General features: G+C 37.6%; 1 protein-coding gene across 1 annotated transcript in view; it reads right to left on the reverse strand.

Moving 5' to 3' along the window:
* The window catches only part of USP24 (ubiquitin specific peptidase 24), a 62827-nt gene that overhangs the window by 28526 nt on the left and 7636 nt on the right, over nucleotides 1-26665 (reverse strand). Inside the window, exons 2-30 of the mRNA XM_027748672.2 lie at nucleotides 21624-21789; nucleotides 20598-20665; nucleotides 19051-19194; nucleotides 18436-18558; nucleotides 17490-17525; nucleotides 16838-16903; nucleotides 15287-15352; nucleotides 14401-14475; nucleotides 13454-13612; nucleotides 12231-12345; nucleotides 11617-11720; nucleotides 10362-10469; nucleotides 9804-9899; nucleotides 9541-9702; nucleotides 7605-7712; nucleotides 6823-6972; nucleotides 5979-6110; nucleotides 5350-5461; nucleotides 4988-5064; nucleotides 4003-4143; nucleotides 3808-3861; nucleotides 3504-3619; nucleotides 2777-2843; nucleotides 2503-2613; nucleotides 2000-2098; nucleotides 1750-1920; nucleotides 1042-1127; nucleotides 799-892; nucleotides 385-540 (exon numbers count right to left, since the gene is read on the reverse strand). Of these exons, the coding sequence (XP_027604473.2) occupies nucleotides 385-540; nucleotides 799-892; nucleotides 1042-1127; nucleotides 1750-1920; nucleotides 2000-2098; nucleotides 2503-2613; nucleotides 2777-2843; nucleotides 3504-3619; nucleotides 3808-3861; nucleotides 4003-4143; nucleotides 4988-5064; nucleotides 5350-5461; nucleotides 5979-6110; nucleotides 6823-6972; nucleotides 7605-7712; nucleotides 9541-9702; nucleotides 9804-9899; nucleotides 10362-10469; nucleotides 11617-11720; nucleotides 12231-12345; nucleotides 13454-13612; nucleotides 14401-14475; nucleotides 15287-15352; nucleotides 16838-16903; nucleotides 17490-17525; nucleotides 18436-18558; nucleotides 19051-19194; nucleotides 20598-20665; nucleotides 21624-21789 (3162 nt within the window). The remainder of the gene's footprint in view (nucleotides 1-384; nucleotides 541-798; nucleotides 893-1041; nucleotides 1128-1749; nucleotides 1921-1999; nucleotides 2099-2502; nucleotides 2614-2776; nucleotides 2844-3503; nucleotides 3620-3807; nucleotides 3862-4002; nucleotides 4144-4987; nucleotides 5065-5349; nucleotides 5462-5978; nucleotides 6111-6822; nucleotides 6973-7604; nucleotides 7713-9540; nucleotides 9703-9803; nucleotides 9900-10361; nucleotides 10470-11616; nucleotides 11721-12230; nucleotides 12346-13453; nucleotides 13613-14400; nucleotides 14476-15286; nucleotides 15353-16837; nucleotides 16904-17489; nucleotides 17526-18435; nucleotides 18559-19050; nucleotides 19195-20597; nucleotides 20666-21623; nucleotides 21790-26665) is intronic.

A 26665-nucleotide genomic window follows, 5' to 3' on the forward strand; every position in this document is an offset into this window, starting at 1 on the left:
GGGACGAGTTATATATATATACATATACATATATACACACACACTAAAAATCAGATATTCAGAGTTCTGGAAATTCAAGCAGGAATTTTACAAAAACAGTAATGATTTTGTTATTTCTTTGCTCCTTTCCACTTACTCCAGAACGCTCCTTCCACCTTGCAAATCACAGAAAGAGGGGCCTGGTTTCTTAGCAAAGTCTCTGAAGGGGAACTTTTTAGCCCTTTCATTCTGTGTAGAATTTATCACATACATAAAAGCAGACTATGGCATTTTGCATTTTGTATAATGATCCCACCACAGTGGACTCCTGCCCAAGAAACTTAGAAATACTTAAATTTCAGTGCTCAGAATCACAAGTAGAAAGAAGCAAATTTGTTTTCTTACCTCCAAATTATAGAGCACTCTGAAGGTGGACATGCCTGGAGCAAAAGATCTGAAAAGACTTTCTAGTATTGAACTAGCACTGGGCTGATGTTGGTGTTTTGAAGACAAGGATGGTGATTTTGAGGACTGAGAACTGGATTCTGACAGCAGTGTTTTCTAGGGGGAAAAAGCCACAGAAGAAATATTTTGAGACTCCTGTGTTTTGCTGTAATTGGTAATACATTTCCTATAATCCCTATAATAACCCTCTCACCTCTGGCTGCTTGGAAATAAGTCAATAATCCTTAACATGAGCATTATTTTGCAGTAGTCTCAAACCCTTTGTGTATTATAATCTGACAGGGAATTTAAGATACCTGGCAGTAAAATCCATTTTGTGAAGCTCACCAAGATTAGTTATTCTTTAATCCATACCTTTCTTCCCAGGGAATCAAGCTGATCAAGAGCCTCCTGAATAGCTGGGTCAGTGGGAATCAAGAGCAGAAGCTTCCTCACTCGCAGTGTTATCCTGAAAAGTTATCAGAAGTTACTTGCACGAAACAGGAGCTCAGCCACGCTGTGGCCTGGTGGATGCCTGCACACTGCAAAGTAAGAAGCTCTTCAAACTGTGCAGTGTGAGCAATTCTTCAATATTTAGTAACCATTTAATTTGCTTACCTTGGCTCCTCTAGATTGGCAAGCTGGTAAAGCATATCAAACACATTACACACGAGAGCCATGACTACTCCAGGGAGGGATTTCTCCTGAGAATTAAGCAGAAATACAAAGGTCTTTTTCTCCCCTTTCTCTTACAAGTAAATTTAAGAGAGCTCTTCACTGAAGCAAATGATCCATATGCCAATCTGCCCCACAGAAATCCCAGCTACTGTCTAGGCTGAGAAAACATTTGAATTTTTATATTACCTCATTTCTCTTTTAACAATCAAGTTTTGAAATCAACTGTTAGTTAGGGTTGACAAACAAAATAATAGCAGACCAGGAGTGGTCTCAACATGCTGGTTGATGCTTCTTAGTTTATTTTCATACTGTGGCTTTATGAATACTGAAAATCTGGAAATCTCTACCCTTGACAAATACACAATCTCAAAATTAAATTGGATGGGTTTGGCTTATTTAAAAGACCCTGCAGAGATGAATAAACACCAAACAAGCTGCAATAGGTGACAGATTATAAAGTTTGCATGCATAAGGGTAATTGTATATTTAGATGATTTGTTTCAATTGCAGTTTGAAAGCAAAACCAGTACTAAAGACTGGATACTCAGCTGATGTGAACAGTTTCTGTCTCATCTTACTGGAACTCCTACAGTCTCCCCCAACTATTTCCCCTTCAGGCACAATATGAGGGAAGGCTTCAGGCTGTACCTGTTCCATTGCATATGATGAACTAAACACACTACTGCTGTTGCTGGAACTGGTTGAGGAATCTGCAGAGCTCCCTGATGGAGTCCCACTTCCTGATGTTTTTACTGTAAGGATTTGTTCATCAGAGAAGCCCAGCTGGTGGAGTAGTTTCTGATCTTTGTTTACTGTTAACTGCAAGAAAATATTTACCATTTAGTTCTGGAAAAGACTCAATTTCATAAAGAATGGGAATTCTTTGTAGTTAACATACCAGGCTGTCATTGGCAAATATCTGTATATTATCCACAGGTGAATTCAGCATCTTTGCTATCTTCCACCTGACGCTCCCTACAGTTTCATTGCTATGAGCCTGTAAAATTAAACAACACTGGATCAGTAAGTCTGTTCAAGCAGTAAATGCCAAGAGAATAAAACACAAATCTTCCATTTAAGTCTTCCTGGTCCTCTGCATAGGGTGGTAAAGCTATTGTCTATAAGAGAATGACAGGGTAGGACAGCAGAGAAATGCTCCAACACCCACACTAAGCCAACAACTTATTTTTCCCATTCCAGAATGATGATCAAAATACATTTAGTCTACAGACACTTCCATATACAGACTTTTAACATTTTCAAGTAGAGTTTTCAAGTCTGGAGTCCTTGTAACCATCCTTCTCTGTTCACTCCAGGCATAAAACCCCCACGAGTAGCTACATGATCAACAGCCTACAAGAGTAGCTACATGATCAACACACATACCCTGTGCACACCCACCTCTATGGTAAAGGTATCTTTGGTAGACTCGTATGTAACATTAAGTGTTAAAAGATGTCCATGGAAAGAGGCACCATGAGGTAGAATAGTTCGGGGAACTGAGTAAAGGTCCTACAGGAAGAGAAGGATCACAGTAAATGCCACCCTTGAAAACAAAGATATTTCTGTGATAGTAGGTACCTAGGGCTGAATATGTTTCAATAACTTTTATTGTTTTTAATAATATTGAAAGTTGTGTTCTTAGCCCTGCCTAGTAAGAAATTACACATCTTACCTCTATTGTTATCACGTAACGCTCTGCCAACAGCAGCAGTCTCTCAATTATTACAAGTTTAGTTGACCTAAAGAGAAACAGTGAAAACAAGAGTAACTTGTTTCAGAGATTAATTTTCAATGCCCACGGGTAACTACCATGAATTGGCTGTTTTAAAACGTAACTCCTTAAACATGGAGTTAATTCAGTAGAAATTACCTAGGAAAACAGGCCAAGAAACTTATATTATACTGCTTGAGATGTTTCCAGCTTCATGTTTCTAAAGGACCCACCCTATGCTCATATATTTAAAATACACACATATTTAGGTATGCCTAAAGTTTAACTAGAGGTTGAAAAACCATCCTTTTTCTCTTCTCATTTAAAAAGAACCCAAACCAAACCAACTGCCCCAGAAATATTACGTGTCTAATAGGCTGGTAACAGCCTGTGGGGTTTTTTTTGGTTGGTTGGTTTTGGGAGACTGGAGGCAGGGTGCTGGTTGTTTTTTTCTTTTTTTTTTTTTTTTGTCTGACTGGTTTTGGTTTAATTTGTTTCTTGGGCTTTTTAAACACAGGTTTTTCAACCTGAAACTCAAATTGCATTGTAATTGGAATATTCAACTGAAAAACCACCAGAATATACAACTACCAACTATTAAGAACTTTATTAGCACTCAAAAATTATGTGGGTAGCAGATGGGAGCAAATGTCTCCTGTCATATTTATTCTTGGAGAGGTAGGCCTACCTGTAAGGAGACTGAACTGAGGTTGCCACCGTAGGCATAGCAGTTGCTGTAAGCATTTTTGTAGCTCTTGTCACAGCATGTGTTAATGTTGGACCACCAAGTGCAGAGCTGGCTGCCTACAACACAAAGTACAAGTGCTGCTTTACATGGACAATCAGTATGTCCTGGAAAACTAAGAGGACAAAAAAATATTTGTGGAAAGAAATTTTTTCTTTAAATGGAATTATCATGGACAACTATTCTTATTCTAAGATACAAAACCAAAAAGATACAGGTACAAGAACAATTAAAATTTGTCCTTTACCTCTAATCGTGTGTAGCAATCAGCAATGAATTTCTTGTGCAGTGATACTGAATCCTAAAGATAAAATGTACAAATTAGTTAGATCTTAAAGCAAAATCATAAACTGACAGAACCCTAAAAATTACACATTTGAACATGCAGAATATCAAGGCTCTATGAATGTCAAAGCACTTTCATGTACACATATATGCCTACCTTTTTCAGTCTAGGAGTTAGATTAATATAGCTGTAATTTATTATCAGTTGAATAGCTTCATTGGCAATTTCTTCATCAGGTGACTCCATTGCAATCTTCCAAATGAAATCCATTCCTATTAATTCCAGTTTTTCTACACTCTACACAAAAAAGAACAACAGTAAAGCATGACTGGATTTCTTACACAATAATGAGTTGCATCACAGGGACAAAACAGTCTTCCATCTGCTGGAAAAGCATCTTTTGACTGAAACAATTTTCTTTTCCAACATGCTGCCAAACTTTGGCACAGTGCAAAGTAAAATCAACAGCTGCACATTTGTATACTTATACAATCTCAGTCAAACAATTGAAAAATTAAAAAGTTTAAAGGCATGGAGAAATTCAATCTAGAATGGAATTTGTTTCAAAAAAGTCAACACAGTAACTAACCACACAATAAACCATCACAAAATCTGCTATGATACTTGGCAAAAAATTCTGCACTTGAAGTAAGTTCTCTGTGATAAAGATCTAAAATGCCTATGGAAAACTACTTAACATATAACCATTAATTTAACAAAGACATTGAAGGATCAGAGTTAAAAATTATAGTAGCTTAGAATTTGAATATGGTAAGCCTAACTCTTATGCAAAGAAGAAAAATAAAAAGTTATTTCAAAAAAGAGTATTTCCATCCTAGGGAGAAGCAAAAAACACACACACTAGGATTGAGGATTATTATAAAAAAGTAGTTAACTCATTCCTCCTGCAAAGTTTTAAAAGCTACAAACCAGCTTCCAGCTACCAATTGCTGAATTTCAACTCTTGAAATTAACTGTCAAGTTTCAGTTTCAGAATTTAACAGTGTTAATGCTAGGACAATTTACACATTAATACAAACATGACCATGTCAAACAGCTGCTCAACAATCCTTGTCTCACCATCTCCCATCCACAAGAGGCCACAGGTTGTACACAAGAACAAACTCGCCAGAACACTCACCAGCTGAGTTCCTTGCCTCTTCAGTCGATGGTCACAAAGGTTCACATTTTCAAAGAAAGTCTTAAATAAACTAAAACCTGAAAGTGAAAAAGAGGTGCAGTTTTTTATTCAGGTCAGGCTTAGCTTCTATGCTTTTTTTAAAAAATTAAAATAAATACAGGAGATGAACTTTTCCCTCTACAAGTACTAAACCTGAAAATTACAGAAAAAGACCTCTCTATTATATTGATTTATAGAACTAGTTAGGTGTTTAAATTGAAGGCTCAGGAAGCAATTATCTGGTATATATCTCAAAACTAATCTGTAGGTCCCTTCCAACTCAGAATATTTTGTGATTCTGTTGACGAAAGCCATTTTCTTACCATTCATAGTAATTTCGTATGATTCCAGTTTAAGAATCTTCTCTTTGAAGAGCTGTTGCTGTACATCACTCTCCAGATCATGCTGTCCTTTCGTAAACCACTCAAAGCACATCTGTGAATGAAAGGTAGACGTATTTTTACCCTACTGTCATGTCAAATATTTTAGTTTTTATATAGCAAACGATGTCAGATATCACAGTAACTCATCATCTTACAGAAGTTTTATCTACAGCAAGATGTTAAAAATCTCATCTCCTGGTACCTCACACATTACAGAGGCTGTCTTGCAGCATTAGGGTACTTCATAGTCATCTTTCACCCAAATAATGCTGAATGTCTCTTACGACTGCACAAACCTACACGTAAGCCTTTTCAAACCAACATCTGTACACCTGCAACTAGTATTCTGGCCAACGTCCCTCCTCCAGTCAAATTTCATGATAAAAGAGCATCCTAGTTGTAAGTGAACACCTAACAGTGGCTGCACTTGCCCACACAAAGCATAAAATGCACTGCTAGTTTGTGTTTGCCACTCATGTTTCACATGTCTCGACAAACACATTTGCTATTTATGATTCATTAAGATTCCTTCTGCAACCACAGAAACAAACTTTTCAAGTTTTTCTTACCTCTCGATCCAACTCACAAACATCCTGGCCAGTTACAAGGCATTCCCAGATCTCCCTGGCACGATTCCAGCCCAAATAAAGGGTGGCTTCTTGCAGAAAAAATGCCAAAAATTTTAGATGTGCCTCCAAATACTGAGAAAGAGGAAACAAAAACTCAAGTTGAAGACTTTTCTTTCTGAAACAAGAACTTAGAGCATTCTTTTTTTTTTTTTTTTTTTTTTTTAAATATAGTTGTCAAACAACAGTTCACTTTGCAAGGCTGGAAAATAGAAATTGTTTCTGCAGTGGTATTCTATTCCATATTATAAAATATTCTATTTTATACTATTTTTAACATTACTACTTCTGATTACCTTCCTATAAAAGCAACATTGAAGTCTCATTGGATTTGCTATTACTTTCCTGATACTGATATTATTTAACACTCATTAAATGATATGTATGGTTTCCATGTCCTAACTACCAAATCCATTTCAGGTAGCAAGAACTTCACACCAAATTCAAAGATATTGCCTCTACTGGAGTAGTTGAAGTAATGCTGATGGAGAAGCTGAAGCTGCATAAGCTTGCAGACAGGACGTCCTGGGCAAGGGGAGATCCAGGTCTCAACCACTTAAAAGGCTTTGCTAAGGAACTATTAGACTGTGATTTTTGGACACCCTTACTCCATAATATAATAACAAGCCTTAACAGATGAGTATCAGAACTATAAATAAAAACGAGTGTAGTTATTCATCAGCAAATTCCAAAAATGAAACGACCCCAATCTTATGCTACTTGGCCAGTGATACACTACATCATGCTGCCAAAAACCTAAGACAATAAGAAATGCAGGGTTCAGTACCTCCCGGTAGGTGTATCGGCCATCCACCAGTGTTGCTCCAACAAGCCCTCCTGGACCTGCCACAGATGCAGCCAAACGGTGACATGATATTAAGCTTCCTGTCACCAACTTCACAATTTCAAAGTTTTTCTTTAAATCTTGAATAATGCTCTTGGCAATAAAAAATTAAAAAAAAAAAAAAAAGAGGTTTTTAAAAAAATACATAAACAGTACATGCACACAGCAATTTGCTCTTAAACAGACACACACCTCTAATCAAAAGGAAGAATGTTGCCCCATCAGAGTCAGCTGTAGCCCTTCCAAGCACTTATATCCCCTGATGTTGGTGTTTTCAGCATGTGCTGAAATCCACATGCTGCAGATTGCAGACGAAGTCCCACACCTCCACTCAGCCACTCTACAACCCATGTGACTCATTGGTACTTTAGTCTGTTTTCCAAGAGTCAATGTCAATTCAATTACAAAGCAGCTGGTCTAAACATTAGCCATTGTTCATTTCTTAACAGAAACATGCCCGTTAATTATTCTACAAAAAGCTGAGAATGAAATAAATTAGTCCTGCCACAGCAAACAGTTTTATATACACATATCCACACACAAATGGACAGCACACAACACAGCATCTCTAATTGAACAGTTTGTTTATGCTACCTCATTAAACTACTTGTCAAAGCATTTATTAGCTAATTTTTTATTCTAAATTCAAACTTCAATGTTTTACAGAAGCAGAGCCAAACAGACATACACAGGGCTTTAAAAATCATCTCAGCATATATCCTTACCTTGTCTTGTTTTTGGTACGTTTGCTTAATAAATGAACGCGTGATTTCATGGAGCTGACGTAATGCTGGCACCACCCACACAAACTGAGGATTATTGTGCTGGGATGACTAGTAGTAGGAAAGGTAAAAACAATTACACATATGGTACATGCCCAACAACAGATTGACTTTCCTCTCAGACTCCTGGAAGACTAATGATGTCTATTAATGCTGCTGTTTCAAAACAACAGCTACGAGCTCTGCAGGCTCCAGTTACTTGTTCCTGGTCCCTTTCCAAACACACTCATGGTGCTCTTCTTCCCTTTCTACAAGAAGTCCTTTGACACACATAAGCCATTTGGTTATCCCTGTTATTCAGCCAAAGTACCAGCTCCTTGCTAGAGAACATGCAAATTAAGTAGCCAAAAAGAACTCAGTTGCACCAGGGAGAGATGATAAACCACCACCTTCCTCAATTACAGGAGATGAAGCAGGCCTAAAACGGCATAAAAGGGCAAATCCAGTCAAATAATGTTACTTACTGCTAAAGCAAGAATAATTAAAAAAAGAATCTCAAATACTACTAGGGGTTAAAAGAAGAAATTTCTGATTGGTGCTGCAAGGAGCCCTCTGATAGGAAGCAAAGGGTACTTAAGATGCATTTTGAAAGAGATCCTACAAAGAATAACCCTCCTACCTCATTGTTAGACCTGCTCATCACTTTTCTGGAAGGCTTCATTTTCTGTAAAGTTTGACCACACAAACCAGTACTGAGGTTGCTTGTTCAGAGAAGTGATGTCTGGTTTAAATACTGACAACAACCAATACCACCTACACAGAGAGGTTAGAGGAACCTGCCCATAACAGGTAGCTCTCCACTGAAGAATCCCTCATGTATTTGAGAATGCTGCCTCAATATTACATTCCCTCCCAGTTTATGTCTTTATGACCCCTAATGAAGGGAAATAAGAACACAATGTATTTTAGAAGTCTGCTGTATGGTTACTCCAATCCCTTCTAGTTTACAATTACAGCTTTTGTTAGTGCTTCCCACTGCAGCATCTCTGTAAAAGCCTTGCCAGAATATAATTAAAAGGAATGAGATTAGGAAAGCATAAGAGAAGATCCAAAAGAAAAAACCTACAACTTTCAGACACTGAGAATTCAAGATTTGAAATCCATATTCATGAGCACACAGAAGTGTGATCAATATCGAGAAGCAACATTACATGCCGCCTGAGCAACTTACATCCTCTAAAGATGCTGCAACACAGACAAAACCTAATTTATCATTAAAGAAATGAATGAAAAAAGTACAAGCCTTTTTCTTTATTTAGACCATACTTCAGACTGAAAAAAAGGAGACAGGAGCATTCCTGCAGGCCTCAAGAAAAACTGCCTGCTATGTGAACAGTGCAGATAGAATATATGCAGTCTTCTAAGCTGTGCACATCTCTGCTGCTGCCAGGAAACAGTACAAGCAGCTGTGGGAATGGCTTCTTTATGTTATATGAAGAGAGTTCAAGTATTTTATTAAAATACAAAACTACTACAATTTAAATATTGATTTGCATTTTGAGACTTAATGGTCATGCCAGAACACATGCTTAACTCAAAGAAAACTAATCTAGGCTTTCACATGAAAGGGACAGTTAAAATACTGACATACCTTTATAGTGGTTCCATTTGCAAATTCTAACCTTGGGCCCATCCTGGTAGTTTCCCATAAACTGATCACTCCTTGTGCTGAAAATTTGCTTAAAACAAAGGCAAGAGACTTACTATGAGTCTCATGGTCAACAAAGTGGCTCACACAAAGCCTACCCCTCTCGTGGACTCCCCAAGGTAAGAACTTACAGATGGGACACACAATTTGTGCATCTTGAAAGAAAGGGCAACATCAAGGTTAGGTGCTAGGTAAGATCTCATTTTGGAAAAGATAAAATAATAAACCAACCCTCTTTATATCTTCTATGCATTTGATGATATAGCTTCTTTTGATTGCCTCTTTCACTGCATAAGCATCACTGAGGATTGTCAGATGTTCCTCCAAGGCCTGCTGAATAAGACTACATGGTAATGTTGGAAGATGAGCCAGCTCCCAAAGTACCTCCAGAACCTAGAGGAAGAAGTGGAAGAATAGTCAGGATCTAGGAAGTACAGAGACTAGCAACTCTACATTTAATAAACGAGAAATTCAAACTAAAACCATTCACGTGCCTTTCCAGTGGTTGTTTCCACACGTGCTTCTCGACCAATGCGCCCGATCAGGCTCAGCAGCTTCTGTCTCACCCTGTCACTCTCTGTCTCCCAGCTCTGGATAGCAAAGAAATCACCAAGCACTGTTAAGTCTGTTAAGTCTCAAACGTACACAAAAATGTAATTCACAACTGTTTTACTGCAGGAAAATCAAATATAAACAAATATGTTTCCACCATATGTATTTCCTTATTTCTGTTACCGGGAGTTACAGGACTAATCTCCCCAACTCTTTTTTCAAATGTAAACTATTAGAGAATAAATATAAAATATTTTAGGTACCTTAGGACTGGCTATATAATGTACTTAAAAGCTAAGTCAATTAGCAATACAGTAACAGATTAGGCTTCTGGGATAACATAAAAATTAGTAGGAAAAGTGTTATTTTTTTATAGCCAATTTTACATTTATATAAAAAATAAAAATGCATTCAAGGCATTTGCCTTTCAATACACTGGGTGCGTAAGTACATCTCATCAATTCTCTTCCTAAGGAATGTAAATTCATATGAAAACTTACCTTTTGTATTAAAACAAATAAATGGTTGAGCTGATCAGAACTAAACTTCACAGCAGCTGCAGCAATAATGGTATGTATGTTTTCAATCACAGTAGAGGATTGTCCTGACTGAAAAGAAGAAGGAAAACACAAGAAGGTAGGTCTTTAACCCAAATGAGATAGAGAAAAACCTTCATGTAAGCATTATCCTACTGTTCATGCTAATGAGAAAGAATAGCAGCTTTTGACATGTTAGAAAAACAAAGTCAAAATAACTGTCTGTGCTCCTCATTTGCCTGGCAGAGAGGTCTGGTCAGAGAGAAGTAATTCTAAAGCAGGAAAGAAAAAGTCTGCCATTATTACAGCAGCTTCTACCTGCTGCAGTGGGAGTAATACAAACATCACCATTTTTATTGCTTGGTGAAGTTCATGTGTGGGGTGTTGCATCTCTGACACCCTATAAGGCTTTACTCAAAAGTGAGCAATACAAAAATCTCCTCCCACACGGATGGAGGCACCATGGTAACAACAGCCAGAGAGGGGGAGGAAGTTTTGTGTTTTTTTAAAGAATAAAAGTGAGTGAACTAGAATCATATTTCAGCTCTACTAAGCATTAAAGACTTGCTGCTATGCCCGCACATACGGCAGGGCTGACAACGTTCAGTGAGTTTAGTCTGAAACATCAACATTTGGACAGAGAAGAAAACCATTTCCTGCAGGGGAAGATTAGTTTTTGGTCAAAGTTTCCACGTGTCATTTGCATTAAACACTCAAACCACCTTTCCCACACAGTGGTAAGTTGCATATACATAAAGTGAAAGCCAAAAGATGACTTGTCATTATATGGTCAATTATATGTAGGTACTGCAAGGTAAATGGGAATTCATACAGGTTGAGCCCACTCTCTTTGAAGTCACATTGTAAGCCACATTCAAATTCATACCTCCAGTTACAAAAATTAAAATACTCAGGCATGGTCTTTGGGCTAGACAAACACTTTGTCACCTTTTTTTGCAGCCCTTTAGCACACACTGCTAAAGAACGGAACTTCATCATAGGATTTAACAACTGTGTTACAAGAAAATGCCAGAACACTTGATTTTAAATGGTAAAGGAAAAAGTAAAAGAAAGCCTCTGCATTAATTATACTGTTAAAATCTCAACATCTCCACCTTGCAATAGAGATGCATAGATTATAAACAAAATAAATCCCATCATTACAATGTGTGCTTCTGAGAGACAGTCTAAAAGCACTCACCTAGCCGTGGTTGCTTACCTGAATTCTCCAAATTTTAGTGAGTTCATCTAAAGATAATTTACTGCCCAGTAGTTCAATAATTCCCTTTATACGATCACAGTATTGCGCTTGGTCTATATTACCTGTCAAACAAAGAAAGGCAACTAAATTGATATATTTAAAACAGTATTTGATACACTAAATGAATGAGAATAAACAATTTCTTTTAAAAGGAAGAACAAAGCAATCTTAATTTGAAAATTCTTTCTGTACTATTACGGATAAGTCTATCAGTACAAAGAAAAAGAACAAGGTTCTTTCCACTTTTATTTTTTTTACTTCATAAAAGTGATAGCAGTCCACCCCTGTAGAACATTACCAGTTGGGAAAGAAAATCCTCTTTTCTCTCTTTTCTGGAGGCTAACAATATATAAACTGACATTAAAAACCCAGGGTACAGCAGAAGACATCTGCACAGATGTCAAACAGAGGACTAGACTATAGTAGCAGAATTTTACTTTATTTTGAAGACAACAAAGCCTTGAACTCTCCTGTTAATACTGTTAAATTAAAATGTATTGAAAGGGACAGATGAAATTTTAAAATTTAAATCCTTCAAAGCACATGCCAAAAGTCTTTGTGGGAGTTCTTACCTTCTAGAGCAATCGACAGAACCGAATTCTCTACGAGCCAATTTAGCAGTCGGTCTGTATCTATCGCATTCTTCACCGACTTGGAGACAGTGCTGTCTTCTATTAATTTTGTTACCTAGAAGTTGCAAACTGTGAGATTCTAACAGTGCATTATGCATGCACACAATGAAGTCTATTCAAAAAGGCTTATTATGAAGCTTAAGCAGGAATCCCAAAATATTTTGAGTACAGGAAGTGTTTGGGATTTTTTTTGTTTGGTTGGTATTAGGGGCTTGTTGGATTTTTTGTTCATTTATTTGTTTGGGTTTGTTTTTTAATAAGCTGTTTAAAAGCAAATTCCTAACCAGAAACACCTTCTCATCAGTCTCTGATGCAGCAGAATCTTATTCTCATTATGACACAGAAAAGCTGGCCTTTGCTGCCAGGTATCTCTCTACAGATACACCAGAAGTAGGTTATCTCAGCCTTCTGCTTGTTACGCTCAAATCAGTGTCCTATTTTTTATCCAATACTGAACTGATACAGGCTCCTCACTCTAGGGAGAAAGAGCACATTTCTGCTACAGCCTTCAAAAGCTGCACTCTTTTAACTTCACACAGATACACAGCATTTATGATTAAGGACCAAAGAGCAATGAGGTCTAACATCTCAATTTTCCAATAAATAAAGAAGGAAAAAGCACAAAAGAGGGACTCAAACACTACAGTCTCTGCACACAACCATAATAAAAAAATGCAATTACATAGTGCAATGACTTGATACGGGTGAACTGAGATATTAGTGGAGGTTTAAGTCCCATTTGGTCTTTTTCTATTTTCTACCATTAAAAGGAAAAAAAAGGGATATGCCACAGGATACTCAGGATTATCTCAAAATGAATATTGAACGAATAACATGGACCATTGCCTATAAATCAATCTCAAACCACACTTCTTAGAAAAGGTTCAAGTTATGTCTAGTTCTTTCTAGTTTGGAGGCCACAGCCCTTGCAGTGGCTAACAAATATTAAAACAACTCCTGAATAAATACCACAAACAACTCCTGTCATATTAACTTGTTTTGGTATTTATCGTGAACTGAGCTTTTGCTAAGGCAACATAATTTGTAAAGAAATATTGTGCCACCTCTTTTTTTAAGGTTGTGGTTTTGGTGGCTTATTAACAACCTATCCCACTTACACACATGCACATGAGCACACACGCACACATACAAAGCAAACCTACTTCTTTGAGGGAATTCATCTTTGCACTGAAGTGAGGAGATTTCAACATGCGCAGCAGGATGTCCAGCCGTAAGTCATCGACTGCAGTGACCAGATCAGGTTGGAAGCGCATACACAGCAGTTTGATACCAGACAAGAGCTCAGGGATACTGACTAGTCTCTGTTTAAAACAAAACAAAAAAGGACAAATAGAGACATTGCTATTTTTGCTATTCTGTTTCAAAGGTCTGTGATCCACAAAGAGTAGGTTTAGTGACCCAGCACAGACTCTTTAATCTATGAAATATAGTACCATGTACATCTTAAAGTACATGTACATCTTGTACTCCAGAAATTTTAAGATAACAAAACCATCGGTTAAAGCTACAGATTTGGTACACTAAATTGCTCCCCTGTAGCTCCACAACCTATGAATACTTTCCAGTTAACAATTAACAATTTAAGTCTTATCTAAAAAGTCAACACTCAAAAATTTAATAGAACTGAATGCCAAATTCAGGGTAATGCAGGAAGTAGCCACAAGTTATTTACATGGACACTTCACCAACAACTACCAAATTATCAGAAGTAAAAAGCTAATGCAACAGTCATATGCACACAAATTATATGAATTTCACTGACTGCATGATAGGAAGCATCTTCAAGTCAGTTAGAGAAGTAAGCATTCAACATGCTGCACAAGGGGACCAATAAAACCAAAAATTCAACAGCAAAAGTGGCAAAAAATTTTAAAAAGGGTCATAATGTTAGATATCTACTGAAAAAGGTATTGAATGGAATTGGGTAAATGCATTTTGATCTATGTCATTCAGTCATAGATCGATGACAGAATTCAGAACAGGCTGTATTTTTGCCAGTGAAAATAAAGCTATTGTTTTAGTCTACATTGCCAGCATTTCCAAAACACACAGGAAGTTATTCCTAAATATTTAATATGTAAAACATTACCTTGTCTTTCAAGTCCTTCTCTTCTACATTCTGTACATATTTAATCATTTTATGAATGACTGGATCCAGCATGGGCTAAAGAATGTGAGAAAAGGCATGACAATCATTTTAATGTTTCCTGAAATCAATTACACTACTCAAAAGACGTGGCTGCAGCAAAATGAAATACTTAGCTGAAAGCTCACCATTAGCTTAGACATAAAGCAACACCTATAACATACATAAAACTATCCTGAGAGCTATGTCCAGAAAAAGAAGCAATTAGAGTAAGAACCCATTTCACATCACTGTAATGCAGCTTTACAAAAACTGACAGACTGATGGACCTCTCAAAATGCATCAGTTATTAGGTGCATGTGCCTCTCTGACTCTCATGGGCTTCTAAACTATATCCTCTTCAAATAAATATTTTTAGTCACGTACTAACTCAATATTTTTTGTTGGTGAGTGCAGGTGTGAAGCCTGGAGTGCATCTGCACATACGAATATATCATAGTGAAATTTTTTTTGCAGTACCACAATTTTTGCAGTGTAAACTCTCATATTAATGTGTTTGATCTCAGGCAGCAAGTTAAACTAAATGCAAAACCCATCCATCAGGCTGGATTCATTTCCCACATGGTTTACACAGATGAAGCTTACTAATGGCCGTGGTAAAGCTTCTCTCTGTTGCAGATGCAGATACGTGACTACAGATCACTGCTTAGAAAAAGAATCTAAACATTGTCTGAGCCCTTTATTAACCACCTTCAGGATGCTCAAAATGGTTCCTTTACTTTCTGCAATGTTAGGTTTGAAGGATTTTCAAATTAGTCACCAGTTTCACACCAACACAGTTGGAAGCAAATTTTCAGTCCTCTGACAACTCATAACAAAGACATTTTACCTGTACTACAGAAGAGTTAAGATATTCTGCACAAACTCCAAATGGCTGAACTAATGCAGAGATTGCCTGAAAGACAGACAGCAAGTATTTAGGTGCACATGTAAGAGATCTTTGCATAGTTAGCAATCTGTATCTTAAAAAGCAAATGAAGATGAACAAGTATTATTTATCTCAGTAATTTCCAGTCACTTGCAACGATTGTTGTAAAGGACTTGTACATCAAAAACAACACATAGTTCAGGAAAGATTTACTCTATGGTACACACTAGAGTATGTGCTATATATTATATATGTTATACATGGCATACAGTATGTGTTATATACTTTTGCCTGAAATAAAAAGCGCCTTCCCCGTTTTCACTAGTCTTGGTCCTCTCATCATCCTGTTCAGTCTTCTCTGACTGATCCTGTTTCAGTCAGAGAAATAAACAGACGGAAAGGAACACATCACATTTTGCTTGCTCTCTACAGCAATGAGAAGTGTGAATGCAAAATTTAAGGTTAAAGCCATATGGCAAATTTCTTTCCCCAAGCATTACGTGGGAGAAAGCTCTTGTAAATGTGTCATATACATGTCAAGATCCCTTCAACGCATGATTTTAAAGTGGTATCTATTATCAAAGAAATTAAATGTATAAAGGCATTATCAAAATCGGTTTCTTCTCACATTGGACCAAGAACTGTAAAACTGAGTGTGCACCAGTGCAATCAAAGGCCTAAATTAAGTGACACTGACCCAGATTTCCTTCCTAAGCAAGCAGTTATTAATCATTAAACAAAGTCCAAGTCAAAGTTTCCACTGAAGGACTGGGATGTAAATGGTGTTTCCTTACTCTTCTGTCATGCTCACATATCTCTGTATAAAGCAACAAATATCAATATCCCAAGAAAATGAGTTGAATTCTCTCTAATGGCATTTCACTGAAAGCAGACCGATTTTGTACTGGGGGATAAAATTCCAAATGACATTGTTTGCTTCTACCCATCTCATTCTTCAAACTGTGAAAGATTCATAAGTCTCCTGAATATAGGTTAGGAAGCCAAAACTAGCCACGTTAGGCTTTGACACCAAAAATAGTTTAGCACTGTTGAACCATTCAGTTTTTAGACACAGCTTTTGAAAAGTTGTTCAGGATTAGACACTGTCTTTCTAAGGATTTTTTTCCTTAAACTGTGATTTTTATAATAAATGACAGAAGTCAATTCACTTGCAGCTAAATTCAGCTATGGATAAAGTAAACAGAAAACCAGGGACATACTGGTGAACATATAGTGAAACTACTTTGATTGACATTTAACCAGAAGGCTGAATGTCAGCAAAAAGGTACACTAATTTTCCCTCTTTTTTGTGACGTCTCCAAAGCTCTTCAGTCAGAATTCTTCTGTACAACCTCATTTGACCTTCAGTCTGACAGCACCTCTCCAGGGCTCTGTGGGAATGTTGCTCTGATACCAAAGCAAAGGTAAGAGCATTGCCAAAAGGGACACTGCTTGTTCTACGTGAAGGGTGTAAAGGAAAGGGAGAAGTCTCATGACAGAAGATGAACTCACCCCAAGTTCAATATCTTCTGAATTGAGTTTGGACTGAATTGCTGAAAATCCACCCAACTCTGCAAACTGAAATAAAATAATCAGTATTATGTAGTGAACTACAGTATTAAATAAGAGATCATAGAAAATACTTCACTAACAGTTACCAAGATGCCTACAAGTACCCTCTGACATGGAATATTCCACTCAAAATAAGCTTTATGTTTTCATGGGAATTCAGGGGCACACTGGAGAATTCAATGCAATTATACCTGGTTCCAGAGTTTAAACATCAAGCTACAAACTCTGTCTTCAGTAAAAAAGGACATAGGGAAGAAAGTGAGACCACATACAGCAAGAGCTTACTAGCCTGGCACTTTTGATTGGAAGACTTTTGCTTGCAGCCTAAGCTGAGCTCTTGACTTCCTCTAGCCATAGCTACCATGCTAGGGTAAGGGTGCTCAAGGGAGAAGGCAGCAATTCAACAAGATGTAGTTTGCAAGGCCCTTCCCTACATATAGGCAGGATTAAGATCTCAAACTGTATTTTTGTGGTTGTCAGAAAAGTGAGTGAAAAAATGAGTCGGAGTGGGGTGGGGGGGAACAAAAATTATCTCTGAAGACAAATAATTTAAGTGACAAACAACAATTCTGCTTGGTTTACATTTACATACCCTGTTTACCAGATCCACCAGCCACCCGTGAGGTTCCTTGAACAATAAGAACATTAATAAGTTAGTAGCTGCAACATCAACGCTAAACATTTGTCTTCTAAAACAGGAATTTGGACAAACACATTCAGCCTGTTAACCCACACCTCAAATGTTATGTTAACACACTGTTATTTCAAAGGAAACAGCAGGTGTTTGTAACAGCTCCTTTACTAAGCACATAGCTGGAGTTCTGGTTGGTTCTCATGAGCATCATCCTTTTTTGGACTCTGCTTGACATCACTGCCCATGTGCTGTGGCAACAGTACACACTGTGGCTGCTGACTCACAAGCAACTGTATTTATAGAACATTAACAGCATGGAACAGTGCTAAAGAACCTTTCCCAAAGCAGCAGATGTAGAATTTTCTTTCTGTGGCCACAAACTTGTTTCCTGAAGGAGAGATCAACTCCACTGATTCTGTTTTAGACCCACCCATCTGGAACAACTGTGACAAGACAGTGCAAACTTCAAAAACTGCCTCCTTGCCAGTGTGTCTGACATGAGGATATCATATCCCTTGCTGTCAGAAAAGCATGAATTCTCTGCTAGAGCTGAACACTTGGAGTTATCCTGGTCATTTCACACCAACAATCAAACAGATGTCAGTCCTTAGATACACAGATCTACCCGTTATGTACTTCATGTCTAAAGCAGCACACAGACTGTTGTGTTACTTTAGACATGAAAGTACAGAAGTTTCTAAATCTAGCCTCTAACAGAGAACTGGGACAATTTGAGAGGACAAATTCATTTCTACAGACCAACATATACTGAAGATGTATTTGCTATAATTCTTGGTGACACATTTAAGCTTTCTTGTGCTATAAATACCTACTAATCAAACAATCTTTTCTGAAACAAAAACATCTACACTAAAAGTAGTTTTTAGGGCATGGCCACGCTTACCTTTTGAAATGTGGATATGGGTGAGACAGCATGCATGTTCCCCTCCCCAAAAACTTCTGCCCAGTTTCTCTGGCACACCTTCATTCGATTCTTGAAATGATATTCATTGTCGGGATTAAATGCCTTGAAAGAACAATGAACACCATGGATTATGCCAGCCTTGAAACCTATCTTGATAATATTTGACTTCTTCAATCGAGCATTTTCTGGGTTGGCAGTTAAAGATCTAGCGAAAAATAAAGTTGAACAGAAGCCCCCTGCTCCAGCCTCTCAGTTCTCACTGTATAAAGCATTCTGAAGCTTCCATTCTGTACAGACAATACCCAATAACCATGTGAGCCAGAGAGCTGCAAAAAGGGGAGCTCAACTCAAAGTACCAGTTTTAAAAAATAAACAGTGAAGTGACAGTAAATGTGACTTTTTTTTTTTTGAGACTGCTAGTTTTCAGAAGTTTCTCACCCCTTTGAATTGTATGCTGGATGTAAAAGATCTGCAAGCAATGGCTGCAGATTTTAAAACAATAAACTACAACTCACAGCTGGAAAAAGCATCAAGACCATAAATACAAAATGCCAAATACCCAGATATCAGAAATTGCATCAGAGAGTCAAATACCATTGTAAGTACACCGAGCAGGCCCACGGGAATAGGATCTTGTTTTACTCTCTCTGCAACCAGGTCCACTAGCAGCATAAGCATGTTGTATATTCCTTCATGGATTTCAGTTCCCCATTTGTGAACGGCACTGGATGTTAACAGCTTAAAAAGAAAAAAAAGTGATTTTTTTTAAAGTTTGAGCACAATCACAAAACAGGAGAAAGACTGTTTCCAGAGCAAATGCTTCCTTGGAGTGCACTAATCACTATCTGGTGTGTTTTTCAGATGTTCTTCCTGCACTAATGCCTTAAGAGTTAATTTAATTTGTAATTTTGCTGAAGAACACCTTAAATCACACTTCATGACAGAAAATAAAATGTATCAAACTGTTTTCCATTTCCACGCACTGGTAAAGACTGTAACCTTTGCAAAGAACAACTAATATGAAACTAATTTGCTTGCAGATTGAACTCACAACTATTAAATCTTCAAGTAGGCAGTCACAAAGCTGAACTGATTGAGCTGTAATAACCATTTACCAATTCACACTTTTTGAGCAGCCTCTATTGGAAAACAAAGGCCATGTACCATGAAGAGAGAGGTATTTAATCTGCTTCCCACCTACTGAAACATGTTCTTTGAATCCGGTCTCATGTTGTTTATAAAGGACACTAGGCTGCCATCTGCAAACTTCATTTAATGTCTGCTAGCTGGGTCTGAACAGAAGCAGTTAAAAAACTTAATAGTTTAAATACAATTATTTTTTGTACCATTAATAGCGTTTCTTGCAAATATTTCAGCAAATTGTAATTCAGCACATTCTAAACTTAGATTTCTACAGATTATTCTTCTGCAGGAACTATCTACACCATTTATTTTATATGCGAAAAACACCAAGTGATATAAAACTATAGTATGTAAGGTTATTACTTTGATACCCAAATGGAAAAAGAATTTTTCCCTTAAATTTCTATCTTCCCTAAATATAATTATATTCTCATTAATTTAAGACTAGGACTGAGTAACTTTTAAAAAGGTGTATATGTGTTTTTATGCATATGGTTGAAAAACTGGGCAAGAAATTTAGACAGTATCCAAAATGGATGGAATAGTGGGAAGTGAATTGGTTTGGGAAGCTCTTTAGAGAAAAGTCACAGAGACCCAGAGAAACACAAGGCATTAAACACTGAGGGGAAAGACAAATTCTAAATGGATTGTGAAAAGAAATTAGCAATCCTCTGAAGAAGGAGCAGAAAGAATAGTTAAGGGAAATCAGACTGTGAACTTGCCACTAATGACCTTATCCAAGGGTCTTTAAACCTGTCTTTAGGCTCTGCTAATTATTACAGAGCTCTTCATTCAAGGGAAAAAAGTAAAGAAAAAAGCTTTGTATGATTTTAATCTAAGTTTCTGTATGTTTTAGTCTAGGAAAATAATTTGAGTGTGACTGTAATCTAAGAACACACTCAGCAGTTGCCATAGTTTCTCAAGTCTGGATTACAAAACACTACTTCCACCATGAACAATGCAAAGAAACATTGAATTGGTCTGCTGTACCTACTTACCTTTTTAAATGCTTCAGGCATGCATCTGTCCATAAATCTCTTGCAATTCTCATCGGAATCAGAAAGACCTTTACAGAAAGGAGAGTGCATTTTAAAAGTATTTTTAAAATATACTTTTTAAGATTACCTCAGGGATCTCATCACAAGCTTTTGGGAACACCAACCCAAACCAGCAGTAAAAAAGTGCTATTGTTCATTCATAAGTAGCGTGCTTTTTCAGCAACAAAATGCATGAGTCAAGAGAACTGCCTTTCAGAACTAAGGAGTTTCACAATGTCCACCTTTTACAAACTCTTTAAGCATTCTCACCATAAGTAACTTGTAAGCTTCAAAGTTTACAATTTGTACATCATTACTGATGCTTCACAGCCTCCATCCAACCCCAAATCTAAGCACAGCCTTTTAACAGATTAGAAGCAAAGAAGCAAATCAGAATCACTTAACTTGTCTTCTTCCAAGAGATTACAACATCCCTTTAGTCTGCCATCAGGCATGACAGAAAAAACATCTTGTACTCTCATTATATACCAGTTGTTGGGCGTGGTGCCTCCTTAACACTCTTAACCCCAGCCAAACTACTGAATACAGAAAAGTCAAATTCGGGTCTAACACAATACAAGCATTCCACTAGGGAAAAACAACGAGTTATACAAGCGTGCCACAGCATGGATTTAGATGACAGCTTGTTTTTACGAATGGAAAAATAACCAGCACAATGACAGAAACGAGTCAGTAATTCAGCTCTGAAAAACTGTAATTTCTACAATCATTAGAACATAAAGAAACATGTGCTCCCGTTTTTAAAAAAGCTTAAGTGAACGAACTATTTCAGAGAAAAAGAAAAGAGATCAACATTCTTTTTACAGCATTGGGTGGAACAGTTCACTGTTAACCACTTTCCCAGAGATGTGATCAGGGTGCCAAGTAAACAACTGCTAGATTAAAGTGAAACACACAACTGCCCAGCATACTGTCTGTGACATCTTTTGAACATATAATCCGCATATTTGTGGAAAGAGAACTTACCCAGTCTTGCTAGGTAGGTGGATGCAATTAGGCACTTGCCTAGAGACTCCTCCCGCTTGTAGGGTATGGACCAGTGATCTGTTAAAACTCTGCTCTCCAGTTCATACAAGTTAGTTGTTGGAAACTCAATCCCTTCACCGGAGCAATTCCCATTTTCATCATTTTTCTGGGGGGGGAGGGAAAAAAGAAGTTCAGGTAAAGCAATTTCTCAGACACACTAAAGAGTTTAGTAGCTTCAGAAAAGGCAGCTGTGCTTGTAACAAGCATGTCAAACTCTCAACCCTGAGGCTGCTTGTGTTTTTCAAAGTAGAACTTAACATTTCAATTTGAAGGGATTACATACCTGTATGTATTTCATGCTACTATGTTTACATAACTAATTGTTAACTAATTGCCTATTTAAGAGGCAAATCTTGTTCCTTAGCATATCAGATCCTAGAGCCAAGTGATAAGTACTTCCAGTCCCTGTGAGACTGTAGAGTACAAATCTTGATCTCCATAGATCTGCATATTAATCCTCTGTTCAACAACTGCTGTAGAATATGGGAACAGTTTATTCTAAGGCAGGTGCATTTCATCCCATCACATCAAGAAATACTGGACACTGTTCCAGTACAGTGGGATTTATTTACTAGCTAATGAAGAAAAATGTGCATCTCAAATATAATTGTCCAACAAGGAAACCACAATTGTCCTTCTCCTGAAGTCAAAACGAGTTACTGGCAAATATTACAGAAGGGAACAGGGAAAAGGCAAGCAGAGGACTCCAGCTAAGCTTTACAGGTTTACTTGCTAGTGCCACTAAACAGCAGCTCTTTCTGTGTACAGGACACAGAATTACCCCCTGGTCTTCGCTAAGTACCATGTTAGGTAACTGTCTCAGCAGCGCCAAATGAAGAGCAGACAAGTTATTCATTTATTTTCTTTTGTTTGTTTTTTAACCTTGCATCCAGTTACCCAATGTGTCAAAGAGTTCACATGGACTACCTTTCCCTGCCTCCACAACAGCAGGCAAGGCAAGCAGGAGAAAGGACAGAACGTCTGGATCAGGCCTGGCAGCAAATGGAGTGACTGTCAGAGACAGCGGAAAACACAACCACAGTGATGGTAACAAGATCCCACTGAGAGAGAAGCCAGAGACAGAGGGAGGAAGGACAAGCAGGAAATAGAGTAAAAAACAGACAGTGTCAGGAAAGTGAACAGAATAGAAATAAACCAAAAGAAAGAACTGAACTCTGGAGGACGTGGTATACAAAGAATGAAGTCAATGTATGTGCACAAGTGTGCTTCCAGCTCTCTGACTGCATTTGCTATTCGTAGGATTAGACTTGTTTTTAAAAAAGTAAATGTGTCATTCACATAATGGTTCAAAAATACTGAGCCAAGAGAACAGCATAAAGCTTATATTTAAAGTTCACTGATTGCACACAGGGGCTGGACTTACAGTTTTGGAGAGCAGCAGTAAAATTAACAGGAATGATACAGAGTGCTCAGAATAACCACACATGTCAATGTTTGGGAAGGAAGGTGCCACCTTTCTCCAACCCCTTACTAAACATTTAGTCCCCGGTTTGCCACTATAGGAAGTTGTACTTCAATAGGCCTGAAACTGGTCACCTGATCCAACACTGTGCATGGAAGCCTAATGTAATTCCCATCTAGTAAATCATGCCCTGTTTAAATACTTCAGGTTTTGAAGAAGAAATGTTTGAAGGTCTAAACGAAAAGACACTGAAATTATTTACAAGCTGTTTTTTTTTAGGAATTATCCTGATGTATTGATCAAACAGTTTTCAGCTTTTGTAAAGAACAGCCCAAGCAGAGCACAAATCCATTTCCTATAGAAAACAAGGGTGAGGTTATAAAGAAAGCCCTCACAGTAACAGGATGGGATACAGCTTTTAGTATAATAAAGGCAGACTAAGGATAAACACACAATTGCTGAGCACTAAACGACTGCAGTTCAGCCCAGACTTGCAGCCAAGGAAAGCAACGTTTCAGCAAATGATTACAGAAACTGAGCTACGGTTGCTCCATTCTCTGGAGGAAAGTGTTCACGTTAAATAAAGCCAGTGTTAGCAATAGACAGTTTAAGAGCTGCAGAGTAGTGCAGACCTTCAGCTATTGCTGAAAAACTCTGCCTTTTGTGTTCTCCCATCTGCATCCAAGCAATGCTGCTCTTTCTTTATCTGTTTCCACACAAGTGATTGCCAGTGTCCATAATACGGAAATTCACACGGAATGAGTGAAATAACACATTCTTCACTGTACATTCAGTTCCCACATTATCATAAATTGTGCTTAGGACATGTCTGGATTGAGTTTACCAACAATGTAGTGAAAAGATTTTTTTTTACACCAAAAAATGAGCGTGGTACTGGGAATATTGTCCTAGTAACAATGGTAACTCTTTGCATTGAAGGAGCATGCTTTTGGCACATTCCACTAATTAGGAAACAATGAGTCTTGCTGATCAGCTTTCTGCTACCAAAACCCTGCCCAGAAAGTATCAAGTTTAATTATTTATTAATTTTAGAACACATCACACACACATGGTTTCACAGGTACTGTGAAACCTGCAGGTCTCAAATAAATGCCCAGGTAGTTTAAAACTCAAATTCTCCTTCAAACCATTAATATATTTAATACTCTGCATTTCTGGGAGATTACAGCTATGTTCACTGTATATTAGCACAGACTGAGTCCTGTTTTTTACAATGTATCTACTACAAGTAACAGTCTCTTTAAAGACTTCTTGCTGCTCTTTCCTAATTAGTTCCAAACTGTTCACCATCCAACTTTCAAATCGATTTGCACTGCTCTTTAAAGCGAGGGATTTATTACCAGCAGCCAGCAGCTGCTGCAGCACGAGGGGAAACGTCAGCTCAGCTAGGCTCAGCTCTTGCATAATCTTGTGCTGGCTGGAGATCTTGCACACAGATCTCATACTCCAACACAGGCTGGAGATCTCACTTGCTCTGTTAACACTCACGAATGCAAAACAGCTCTGAACAGGCCCTCACAATCAACGCCTTGTAACTCAGCAGCTCAGAACTGTCATTACAGACTCTACTGACCACAGGTCCACGGAGGAAATACAAGCTTTTGAAGAATGATTATGGTACATGTGAAAATAAATAGTACGAAAGGCCATGTCAGCCTCCTGAAAAGTGGTTTTCTGGATCTCTTTTTTGGAGAATTACATGGGTTTTGTTTGCTTGTTTATTTTTTAATATATATATATATATAAAACTACCTCCTTCCCCTCAAATAGGTGACTTAAGTATGGTGTTTGCCAGGTGATGATGACCTGTATCAGGACTTTGCAATTCTGGCTGAACAGACTTAACACTGAACTGGCACCTGACATGTTAAGGATTTGTAGGAATATTCTCCAACAGAACAGTAAAAAGCAAAAAAAAAACCAAACCAAAACAAAAAACAAACCCCTGTTCCTGGTAACCAATGTAATCATCCAAAGATGAACTGTCTAAAAGTCTGTAAGGATCATTGTTTTCCGCAATAGGAAATCATGGTGCACATCACACAACTGTGACTATTCTCCCTCCTTCAGCTGAAGTCTTGAGACCAAAAAACTTACGCTGGCAATCCTTTAATATCATTTTCCATGCCTTCTGATATATCTGTTACTATATAAAAGCCCTGAAGATCCCCTCACTCTAACAGTCTTGACTCTTCTGGCTTATTTTCAAGGTGTGAAAATACAGTAATGGCTAAACACACACACAAGCTCCCAGGAGAAATACTCTCACAGGAACAGGCTTAAGCAGTGATTCAAGATTCTCACTCTGGGGACCTGGTACCTCCCACAGTTGCTTGCAAGGCTGAATAAACAAAAATTGTTAAATATATGATCAATAAAGCATTGCTTAAATCTCTAGTAAAAAACCTTCCATGGAAGAGTAACACAAAACAAAAATCAGCCCTCACACAAAAAATGAAATATAACTTAATTGCCAAAAGGTCACAGTTCAAAGCTTCAAAATGTATTCCTGTAGTACTCAGCTAATTAACTAATCAAACACTCTTTAACTAAAGCCACTGACAGTTCCTATACCAGCTGCTTTACATAAAATAACAAGGAGTTTAAGAATAGTTTTGATGCTAATTGACAGCCTTATAACGAAATTACAGTCAAACTGTAATTTAAATTTGTTAATTTGATTTTGATAGAAGACTACCAACAGAATTTATTATTACCAGAGCTAAGTCACATCATGTGCTCTTGAATCTAATATAATTTAGGAAAAAAAAACCAAAGTCACATTTCTTTCAACAAGCAACAGGATCAGACTTTCTAAGACACCAGCAGACCAAGCAGTTCCCTTCACTCTTATGCCTCTTTAATAACTGATTTTCACAAAATAACCATCATTTTGTAGCCAAGAAAACAGATTTTTGACATTCCACTGCATTGCTAAAAAAAAACCCAAACCAACACCCTATTTTGTCATTATGTGCCTACATAATACAGGACAAAATTTAATTGCTCTGAAAAGCAGTAATGGAAAAAATGCATAAAGCCAGAATTAGCAAAAAAAAAAAAAAAAATCCTAGGCCCACCTTTCAGTTTTTATCACAGTCAGCATAAAGAAATCAATTTTTCAAAGCTTCAGCTTCCCCAGCTGTAAAGTGTCAGCAGTGATGCTCCCTGTGCCACAGCACACTGGTGCACCACTCACTAGTGTTTGCAGAGTACTGCAATGCTCAGGTGGAGGCAAGGTGAGAGAAATACATCAAATACCCATAAAAATAGAGCATTTCTCTGCTCTCTGATCTACTATGCCCATCACTTTGTGGGAGAGCTATGAATCCTGAAGTCATGACCTGACAGTCCTTCCATCTGCCAGACTATTGATTAAAGCAGCTCTTACTTTCACGTCTGGCTGTCAATTCTTTTTTCTGTTAATTAACTCTTTAAAGGAGGATATTCTGCTACCTAGAACTGAAACACAGGGGTAAGTATTCAAAGGATTTCAAATAAATCAAAGCTACCATCTTGTACTTACACATGAACATGC

The sequence above is a fragment of the Pipra filicauda genome, unplaced genomic scaffold, assembly GCF_003945595.2.
Source record: "Pipra filicauda isolate LSUMZ 115617 unplaced genomic scaffold, ASM394559v2 scaffold19_size4547281_pilon, whole genome shotgun sequence".
Lineage (NCBI taxonomy): Eukaryota > Metazoa > Chordata > Aves > Passeriformes > Pipridae > Pipra > Pipra filicauda.